The sequence below is a fragment of the Setaria italica genome, chromosome VII (genome assembly GCF_000263155.2).
Source record: "Setaria italica strain Yugu1 chromosome VII, Setaria_italica_v2.0, whole genome shotgun sequence".
Classification (NCBI taxonomy): Eukaryota; Viridiplantae; Streptophyta; class Magnoliopsida; order Poales; family Poaceae; genus Setaria; species Setaria italica.
In genome coordinates, this window is record NC_028456.1 from 8,313,666 (window position 1) to 8,325,025 (window position 11,360).

At 39.9% G+C, this 11,360-nt stretch overlaps 1 protein-coding gene across 1 annotated transcript; it reads right to left on the bottom strand.

The window, feature by feature from the left end:
- Nucleotides 1-604: 604 nt before the first annotated feature.
- Nucleotides 605-6,933, bottom strand: LOC101778188 (glucose-6-phosphate 1-dehydrogenase 2, chloroplastic). The gene is made up of 10 exons (XM_004975067.4): nt 6,597-6,933; nt 5,556-5,791; nt 5,383-5,477; nt 5,154-5,268; nt 4,103-4,308; nt 3,766-3,915; nt 3,571-3,691; nt 3,066-3,295; nt 2,586-2,786; nt 605-1,323 (listed from the first exon to the last, which is right to left on the bottom strand). The coding sequence occupies exons 1-10, from the start codon at nt 6,763-6,765 to the stop codon at nt 1,065-1,067; spliced, it is 1,782 nt and encodes a 593-aa protein (XP_004975124.1). The 5' UTR covers nt 6,766-6,933; the 3' UTR covers nt 605-1,064.
- Nucleotides 6,934-11,360: the final 4,427 nt, after the last annotated feature.

An 11,360-nucleotide genomic window follows, 5' to 3' on the forward strand; every position in this document is an offset into this window, starting at 1 on the left:
GACCCTTAGCTTGGCGCCATCCAGGTTTGAACTCAGGTCTTTGGGATAAGAAGCCCACATCCTAACCAGTTGAACTAGAGCATAGTTTGTTGCACACTCCTCGGAATAATTATACTTGTTTCGTTCGAAACGTCAGGAGGCATCGGTAAATTGCTCGGCGCCAAGGCCTACGGCGCCAAGCTTGGTGCCAAGATCCCAAACCCCCGCCACGTCGGTATCCGCGTTAGCAGCTGCGCATGGATCTTGGCGCCAGGATGGCTGGCGCTGAGACGTGTAAGCTTGGCGCCAACATGGATGGCGCCAAGCTAAGGGTCCATTTTTAGAATTGGTTCTGCTAGGGACGTATTTGTAAGAATCTTTCGCGAAAAGGATAAAAAACAAAAAAAATCGCTGAGAGAGGCGGGGAGCAGCGGGGGCAACTTTGCCATTATGCGCTATGTGCTAATTCCAACATTGCACCCAGCCTATTTTCCAGTCATATTGGGCCGCCGTAAGATCCAAGCCCAACTCTTTCCGTTGGTCTAGCCCGAACAGCGGAATTTCTAATTACCTCAGTCAATTTTGAACAAGCAAATAACATGTCAGTCAATTTTGAACAACCAAATAACATGTCAGGCGGATTGCCATTGCAACTACTTGTCAAAATGGTTTTGTTACAGTACAAATTTCCACCAGTTCAAGTTCAAGCCAAATCTGACACGTCAAGTAACCAAAAGGCGACGGCACCACCGCACCAGTCATGCAACATCTGGTCAACAGTATCTTTCCCTCAGAGATACGCGGCGCTAGTATGACAGCCCAGCTTCATTAATGACTACTCAATACATTGAGATCAACATAGCAGATCTTCCAGTTATTCCTTGTGAGAAGCCAGATTTTTTTTACGGCTATGTTATTCCAAACAAAGCTATTCATAGTCTAATACCTTGTACATGCTTCTAAACCTCATGAGCCGGCCCGCCTTATTCTCATCTGTTTTCTCTGTCATCTATCTTACTAGCAGGGCGTGCAACCTTACAGAAATGGAATAGCAAGAACATCACAAAGATGTAGTCATATTTGTTTCATGCCTTGTAGTGCTCCGCGCTCAAGTCACCCCATCTGACGTTATACTTCGCGGCAAGATAGTGGGCACCAACAGGTCCACGGCTTCCATAAGGGTAGAGCTCAGGAGCTATCCGCTTCTCTTCCAGCTCCTTCAAAAGAGGCGTGAACAGCGACCATGCAGCATCCAACTCATCTGAGCGGATGAAAAGCCTGCGCTCTCCTTCGATGGCATCAAGCAAGAGCCTCTCATAAGCATCCGGTATCTCCTTTGAGTACCTAAGACATGTTATAGAACACTTAATAGGCAACTTAGGGATACTGTGACAAGAAACTAACCACTTCAGACAAGGAGCGACGAATACAAGCATGAATTGATGAATTCATTGGCAAATATATTTGTGTCTGCAGAAAGGTCTGGGAAACCGCTCAAGACCCTGTAAACCAGAGTTTGGCCCTGCTAGAATGTAGTCCCATTTGATCCCCTAATACGCCGAAACATTACATGCTCCAGACAAATAGGTATTAGATGGTTTCTAATAGATTTGCCAAGAATAATTTAAAGATTGAAAAGAAAAAAAAGAATGGGTAGAAAATAAAAACCACTGCAGAAATAAGAAAACAAAGATCTGGCGATAGCATCTGAGAGAAAATGGTTGAACCAGTTTTAGGATTTAGGAACCATGAACTGTAGAGTGCAGACGCAAACATTGCTAACCTACTAGGACAAGCATGATTAAGGAAGACAAACATCAGATGACTGAAAAAGGCTATATATAATCACTAGATGAAAACCATATTATTAGTTGTCATTAAAAAGACTACCTCAATATTATAATTTTATTAGAATACAATCATATACATTGTAAAAGTTGTGGTCCATCATACAGAAAAGTGGGATTTGGACAACCTATTGTCCGTCATATTGACATACTTGCGAAAGCACAACGCCAACTTTCAACAGTATTTTAATTTGGCTGCAATTGGCACATATCTTAATTTTGTTACCACTAAGAAGACACAAGAGGGCATGGGTCAGTAAGGGGAAATATGGGTATGTACACAAAGGCTACAAAAACTTTTTTCCATCCAAATTGCTCTTTAATTGAATAGATTAATTCAGTGGAGTAGTCTCAATCAGCTGACAGAAATTGTCTATAATGCTTCGGAAGGCACTGTTATGACAGTAAATTATAGAACCAATAAAAAAGGCTTGCCCAATGATGAGAGGACTCACATAGCATAGACATTACTGATAGCTAGATATTATTCATATACCACAAAGAGTTTGTTAAAAATGGAAAGCATCACCTAAATATATTCTAAATTAAATCAAGGAGCAACCAGGGAATTGACTGAAAAGTGAAGTGAGCGACTGCTGAAATAAAGTCCAAGGAAAAGAAAAGAAGCGAACAAAAGCATGCACCAAAGGTAACAATTGTGCCATGCTCATTGTGGTGACTGTGAATAGGTAACTATTTTGGATATACCATAAAATAATAATCCTGGTGTACATGTAATTGCTGTAAGATTGATCTTACCTTGCTGCATAATGGAGATTCAAGTTACTCCTATCTAGTCGCATACCGAGACCAGGAATCTTGTTGTTAATCTTTAGGTAAATAGCTTCATCCGGTTGCACACGTATCACAAGCTCATTGGTGGCCCTATCAAGATCTGTGCCAAAACTCCCCTTGTAGAGATTTCCAGGAACATGTCGGAACTGTACCCTAATCTCAGCTCTGTAATTTACATTTTCCATGTAAGTATCTTTGGCATGCAAAATAACACAACATAAGAGTTTTTTTTTCCTCTACTTCTTTTGATATACAAAAAGAAGAGATTTTGTGAACAAGCTGTTTTGTGTTGGAAATAGAAATATTATTTTCATAAACATTCCAACTTGGCTTTTCTTTCTCATAAGTCAGATGTGCTCTAATTACATATTTACATGAAAAGAACCTGCTTTTATAAGTAGAATATTTAGGCATCATCTATTATGGTAAATACTTTACACATACCGTTTTGTATGCAAAGCTTTCCCAGCTTTCATAAGAAAGGGAACTCCATCCCATCTAGCATTATTTATGAAAAGTGCAGCAGCAGCAAACGTCGGAGTCACACTATCCTTGGGCACTGTGTTATCATCAGTATATCCAGGGTAGGTAGTACCACCTTTTGTGTGGCTTTTATACTGTCCTATTACCACATCTTCCAGTTGCAACGGCTTCATGGAACGCAAAACTTTAACCTAGCAGACAGTACTGAACTTATGTAACAAAACCGTTGAATGGTCATTTAAACATACACATGCACAGTAAACACATATGCACGTAGACAATAAGATCAATGTATTCTGCTTGAATTATAGTTGAATGTCATTTTGAATGGAAGAAATAAAGAATCCCTGTCTTCCTATCTAACTCTTTATTTGTGTGGTCATAACAACCATTTTAAGTTCAAAGTTGCATTTTGTGAGCTAATTATGTAATATTCTATGATTACAGTTGTGGGAGTTGCACAAACCTTCTCATTTCGTATATCCTCTGCTTCCAAGCTAATAGGAGTTTCCATTGCAAATAAGGCTAGTATCTGAAGGAGATGATTCTGCATTATGTCTCGAATAATACCGTAGCCATCGAAGTATCTGCAAATTGAACAATAAAATCAGATACAATCCTATTGTAACCCAGTTCAATTAAATAACCATCAAAACCATACCCTCCACGTCCTTCAGTACCGAAGTCTTCTGAGAATATAAGTTGCACATTTCTTATATATTGCCTTGACCAAAGAGGCTCAAACACGAGATTTGAGAAGCGAAGGACAGATAAATTCTCCACCAGTTCCTTTCCCAAGTAATGGTCAATCCTGCATAAAAAGGAAAATAAAATTCATAAGCTTTTCATAAGCAATTACTATACAGCAGTCTCTGCATTCCCTCTTTACTTTTCATTTGGTAAGCTGCCTTGATATTTGCAGAGTATTGGGATCAGAATAAAGTTGTAAGTTAGCAACTCCAGAAAATGTTACAAATTCTCGCAGATATTTGTATCACCTGAAAATTTGGTCCTCTACAAGGTATTGCTTCAGACCTCTTGTTAATGCAGCAGAAGACTCTGAGTCACGGCCGAAGGGCTTCTCAACAATTACCCTTGTCCAACCATTCAACGAAGATGCTGATTTGCTTGCACATTTTACAACATCCAAGAATATATTAGGAGGTATTGACAAGTAGAAAAGGCGGTTAGAAACTCTGGAACCCTGCAGCAGAAGAACAAGGATTTGATCAGATCACAAATACATAGATCTATTTGAAGATTTTGAAACATAAAAATTCGTCTTGCATCAGCTTTCCTAAAAGGAAGAGTTTGTCAATCATGCTCTGTACAATTTTACTCCCTCCGTTCAACGAAAAATGCAATCCTGATGTTTGAAAAAGGTCCACAAAAGAGTGCAATCCTAGGAATTGGACCACAACTACTGCCTAATTCAGTGGTCAGGTTTTATTTGCATGCTAAAATTAACTTCTGGTCATGATTTTTGGAATCCTGGTTAGTTGATTGCAGCCAATAAATGAGGGCACGTGAGCCTTTTCACATCACCACTAATCTGTCTGGAAAAAAATAACCAGGATTGCACTCTTCATGGGATGGAGGGAGTATGATCCATAAGTTTACCCGTACAGACGTTCTCGGTACATTCTTTTGGATGAGAATGGATTTTGAAACGTAGCAATTTGTATTGCATTAGCTTCTTTCACAGACCGGATTATTGCATTAGCGATTTGGATGAGACCAGATTCTATGTACCATAAGTTTGCTGGTGCAGACATTCCCTCAAGGAATGTACATGCAAACTCAAGATGCTACATTTTAAGTGAGATGGAAACAGACAAGAAGCCACAAGTTTTGTAAACACCATGTCCAGGGAATAAGACACCATCAGAAAATGAAATGTAAAAGAACAAGGATGACCAACAAATAAGGATGCCTAATTCAATGAAAAATGCATCCAAACAAGAACAATTAGCAGCAGGAAAATCTTAAGGTTACAAATAAAATCAATGGTGCATTCTCAATTTGACTTGAAGAGAAAAATGCACAAACCTCATGCTGCTTTAGCTTCTTGTCTAGATCTATGAAATGCTCTTCTGAATCATATTGGCCTGAATGATAGAAGCATCTTTTCAGGAACTCCTCCATTTTCTTACTACAGTTTTCCCTGGAAAGAGACAACACAGTTTGTGAACCACTGAGGAATTCCATTTACAATTAAAAAATATTATTTTCCTAAAGAATTGTCAAAAGTTAAGATTTTACAAATCCTCTCTAGTACCTTTTATCTATTCTGCAAGTCAGCGTTTTGCTGACCATGTTCCTCAGTTCAGAATCTGTCATCTTGCTCCGTGCATAACCAAAGATGGTAAAATGCTAGGACAAAATACTGTAATTTAGATTTAACAAGAGTAGGTGCAACTGTTATCATAAGATGGAGATATATACACATACCTTGGGAAGGCAATCTTCGTAGTAGAGAGCAAAAAGGGCAGGAAATATCTTCTTCTTGGCAAGGTCACCAGATGCTCCAACTACAGTTATGCTAACAGTAGAATCATCATTCTTGGATAGTAAACTCAAGTCCTCAAATTCATCCGGAGTGATTTCTGAAGGGGAGCCATTTTCCACCTTTGGTGGGGTAGTAAGTGTGACTGCATTCTTCACATCGGCATCGATGGGAGCTTTCACTGATGATTAAAATAAGTTAGATGAATCATTGTGTATCAAAAGGCATCATCATATGAAACATTCACTAATCACTATGCACTGAACATTTTCGATGATTTAAAAGGAAACAGTGTTTTTAGCAATCAAAGTGCCCAAACCATGACAAGTGTACCTTTTACAATTAGTCAATCACTACTACCTTTTTATCCTTTTTATTTTGGCTCTTGTTGGGTTTCATCTGTAGCTAACCCCAAATATAAGGCTTTTTTGTTGCTGTTCAAAGAAACTAAATTTCTACTCTGGGTGGTGCCAACTGGAAAAGTGGTTGCAAACTTGATAGTGCACAGAGTGATGCAGTGGTGGCAAACTTATAGTGCACAGATTGAACTAACTAGCACCAACTGAATCACAAGAGGACATTATCATATAAATCACTTCTGAATCTGAAATTCCAAACAAGAAGTGTAAATACGAGACAACTTCCATCCATGGATAAAAACAGAACAATGACATATCATCCGTGTTTCATCTTCCTCAACACTGTCCTTTCAAGCAAGCAGACAGCACTGCAACTTCTTTGGTCTGAGCTCAGTTTCAACAGATAAAAACAGAACTAAGCTATTACAATACGAGGCCCAAATTTATGCTCGAGCATCTAGGATGCAGCGACAAGCGGATCGCATTCTATGTAGGCTGCGTCTCATTTCATCCAAGCGCAGCATGGTACCACTCAAATTCAGGAAGACATATATTCCCAACCGAACAAAATTAAAACACACAGGGGCAGAACGAACTAAGTCAGCACATAAAAGAGGGGGCACACACCTCCCTGCGGGGCAACGGCCTGGATGCGCCAACACTCAACGGCGGCGGACTTCCCGAAGCCGCATCTGGCGAAGGAGACCGCGGCCGCCGGGGCCTGTGGCGGCGCGGCGGCGCGTCGGGTGGAGACCGCGGCGGCGCCCGCGGGGCACCTCATGCAGGAGAGCGCCATGGATTGGGTTTCCTCAGCGCGGCTTACTTTGGAGGAGACGAAGTGGGGATGGAGGGGATGACCAGCTGGAGAGGGGGCGGCTCGGGGTTTTATCGGGGATATCGAAGGGGGACGAGGGGGCTGAGGAACAGATGCGACGGGGGCTCTTGAGATCGCCGAGGGGCAGCCGGGCAGGGACGGGGTGCGCAAATAAAAATACGAGGATGCCTGCGGGCAGCGCCGCTGCTTCGTTGGCCGCTGCTCGGGTCAAAAACGCAAGAGGTGCGTGCCCTTTTCGCCTCTTGGCGGCTACCGTCGGGCCAGGGGGTGGCGATGGGCCCCCGGAAATGCTGTTTGGATTTCTGGAAGTGTCGTAGTGCCACCGTAATATACTTTTCCAAGCAAATCGAATAATTATATTGATGTAACTACGATATCTCCGGTCCGGTTCAAAGTACTTAGAACTTTCAGCTTTGTTTCGCAAAACAATACACATGTTTCGGTGATGGATATCTTATCATCACCGGATGATCCAATGAGAATAATTTCTTACATCTTGAGTCGCAAAGGCCAGTTGCCAACTTCCCTCTGTAAATACTAAATACCAACTTAGCTAGCTATTCGAAGAGTGTTGGTACGTTTAGGTTGGATGATACACACTGACATTTGAGAGCTACTTACATGAAAAAAAGTAATTAAAGCAATTAGTACACCTCTATTCTATTTTTTCTGGTGCTTGCACGTGATAAACCAATCTTTGTGAAACCCCTCTAACCATGTGTACGGAGAGAGAGCGCGGGATGTTATACAAGGAAAAAGAGGCTTTTGATAATTTAACGACGGGTTATGGGTAGCACTCAAAAGAGGCCGAGTTAGAGACTCATTTGCATGTTTCGGAAGAATCTAAGGCTAACTTCAAAGTTACGCAATTAGGAGCTTTATCCTTGCATGCATTTTCTCAGTGTGAGCCTTTAGCATTATTTCACTTTATATTTTGTAGTTTAACTATTCTAGAATTGCCCCCATGTAGTTTAACTCTAGGATTGGAATTTAGAATACAAAATCTTTTATACTACAAAGGTGGCAGCAGATAGAAAAACATAGTGCATACTTAGATCAAAATTGTATAGGTCTTTATTAGTGCAAAATTGAGCCTTAGCTTTAGGAGCCATATCATGGTCCATACACACATTTGATAACATGCTTTTCACTCTTTGACCTCTTCATGTTTTTAGACATGATAGGAAAAAGTTGAATCAGGAGGCGAGCGACCATATAGAAGAGAAAAAAAGAGGGTGAGCAGAATATGGGAGAGAGATGCAACCAATAGACCAAAACATACAATATTTGAAGTGTAGTAGCAAAAACAGTCCATACCACTGAGAGATACCCACTAAATGTGTAGTGGAAGGAGTTATATGCTATTGATTGTTAAATAACAAAAATCAACTCAGCTTTCAATATCAGGCTAACAATATTTTGAGGGTGAGCAGAGTATCGGAGAGAGATGCAACCAATGGACCAAAACATACAATATTTGAAGTGTAGTAGCAAAAACAGTCCATAACACTGAGAGATACCCATTAAATATGTAGTGGAAGGAGTTATATGCTATTGATTGTTAAATAACAAAAATCAACTCAGCTTTCAATATCAGGCTAACAATATTTTGCTGGAGCAAGTCAAATCTAATGTACATGAACTTTTTCCATTACTTACTCTATTTTTTTGGGGGGGGGGTTAGTTTAGATTTGTTTAAGTTGATTTTTCTTTATTTAAACCAAATTTAAAGAATATCTATAATATGAAATATATTTTCATAGTATATTTATTTGATATTATAGATGCTAATATATATTTTTATAAATTTGATTAAAGTTGGATGAGTTTGACTTATAACAAAACTAAATGATATGTAATTTGGAATGGAGAGAGTATTTAATTCGAGAAAAAAAGACTAATATTTCAATTTTTGAATCTCGCTAGAGTTTTGGTTTTAAAAATAGTATTGGCGACGGGGATGCCAATGCCAATACCTCATCCAATCATCTAGCCGCACCTCTCACCGCTGTCGCACGGCCTCCAAGGCCCAACCTGCCACTGCGCGCAATAACTAGTCACTTGCCAGAAACTAGTCCCGCCCGGCGCCAACTAGGTGGGGTGCCTCTCATGCCTATTGTCGCAGCGATCCTCCACTTCGCCTCGTGACTCTAGTCACCACTCACCACTAACTCCAAAATATTCAAAACAACGTCTTCCTTCCCTATCTGTCACGGAGGAAGTGTTTTCTTTTTCAGCATTCATGGTTATGCGTGCCAAATTCGTTGCATTTTTGGCATGGTAGCAAGAGTGAGCTCAAAGATTGTTGTTTCAACAATTACATGGTTGCTAGATCTTTGGTCTAATAGAATTGCTGCTAGATTCTATCGGACAATTCTGGGGTTGTAAAAATCACTAGATTTGATCAAGTAGACAGGAAGGCAAACCAATTTTCCTTCCTTCCTGCTCCATCTTTTTTGGATGTGATTCATATGGGTAGATTGATTCATATGGGTTGCAATTCACAATTGTTGTTATGCGAATTGAGATGTCTGAATTTCACATTCCTTAATTCATTGTGTAAAATCACTACACTTTGTTGAATCGGGGAGAAGACAACATCTATTACTAATTATCAAATAGGCTTTCATGGACTATTCATTAACCTTAGTTTTTTTAAGGCTTCATGAACCTTAGGTTGGGTAGTGGACTAGTGGGTGCATGTATTGTTTCATTACTAGATTTGCTTCTCACAGTAAATCTCTCTGAAAGATTTAACAAGACCATTTGTTGTTTTGACTGCAATTTCCTTTACGGTTCCCTATTATACCCTAATAATTGGATGATGCCTCGAAACTCGAAAGTGATCACATCACTCCTTGAGTCACACAAGCCAAATATATGGATTGGACTGCTTGTAACTGCATCATGCACATTTACTGAACTCCTTTTCAACGTAGTTGCACGTCACAACCCGGTTTTTGCACCACAGGCTTCAGCAGTGCAAGAACTCTATTCCGACAGACTAGGCCAAGCCATCAGATTGCAGTTGGTTGCAATTGTGGTGGACACTACTGCTATGGAAAATCTTGACTTATCTGTGCATTGTCTAAAGATTAAGAAACACGACTGCAGAGAAGCTAGAAAGGGGGCAATGTCCATAACGTAAAACGTCATGATTCATGGCATTCTATCCAAGGAGTTGAATGTTTGACCTATTGGGAGTTTGAGTGCAACTATTTAGTTGCAACTAGATTTGTAGCCTTCTGGAAATAAACTGTAAGTAGTACAATGTGCATATTCTGCAAACAGTCTTTAATTACTCAATGAAGCGTTCGAAGAAGTATATACAATGGTAAGCAATCCAGATGTATATATTTTTCAGTTTTTATGTATTACCTATTATATACTCCGTATGCGGTTGTGGTATGTTATATATGCGGTGTCAGATCTATCTCTGCTGTTTCAGTGTTAATTTACTTTATATATGCGGTGTCAGATCTATCTCTGCTGTTTCAGTGTTAATTTACTACCAGTAGAAAAGAACTGAGCCAATAGTGTGGTAAAAGTTATCTGTTATAAAAATACATGAGTTTAGAGATAGTTGATATCTATCTTTATCAGGCCAAAAATCTTTACTTTTACAACTTTGATCAAAACTCATCCAAACTCAGCTTTACCAGGGGTGTGGATAAAGCAGAAAGCCTGAAAATCGATCGCTCGTTGATTCTTGCTCGATTGGCTCATCCCGAACTTCTTCAAGACGCATTGTCTTTCCACACTTCTCCCCTTTGAGAAACTCTTTCTCTAGGAAAACACCGTTCCGAGCAACAAACACTTTGCCCTCTGATCAGTTGTAGAAATAATATCCTAAAATTTCCTCTTAGAGATCCTCTTAGTGAATCATCAAGATTTAAAACAAACAATCCATTCACAATGGGTGCAAAAGCCATAAACATATTATTCTTAGAGATCACACAACCATTGTTTTTACTCGAAAATGAATAACCATCCTTCATCAAGCATGAAGCAGACATAATGTTTTGACTTAAACTAGGAACAAAAATAACAATTATTCAACTCCATAATAAATCCTGATAGGAGGTGGAGTTGCATCCTCCCGACGGTCAACGCAGCAACTCTTGCGTTATTGCCCACGCGAAAATCAACTTCTCCTCTTTCCACGCTTCTACTTCTTATCAGTCCCTGCATCGAATTACAAATATGAGCAACTGATCTGGTATCAAATACCCAATAATTAATAATTGTATCAGCGAGAAATATGTTGTCTATAACATTAATAACAAGCGTACCTGAGGTGGAAGTACTCTTACTTCCGCCATTCTTCAATGAAGATAGGTACTGCTTGCAATTTCTCTTGCAGTGACTAAGTTCGTGATAATAAAAGCACTCTTTGTTTGGAGCAGATCCAACTTTAACCTTGGGCGCTGGGTTTGGCTTGGAGACAGCCTTGCCCTTCTTCTTCCAAGAATTGTCCTTCTTCTTAAAGCTGGGCTTGTTCTGTATTGCCGTCACATGGCTGCTACCAGCACTTTTCTTAATGTCAGCCTCTGTTG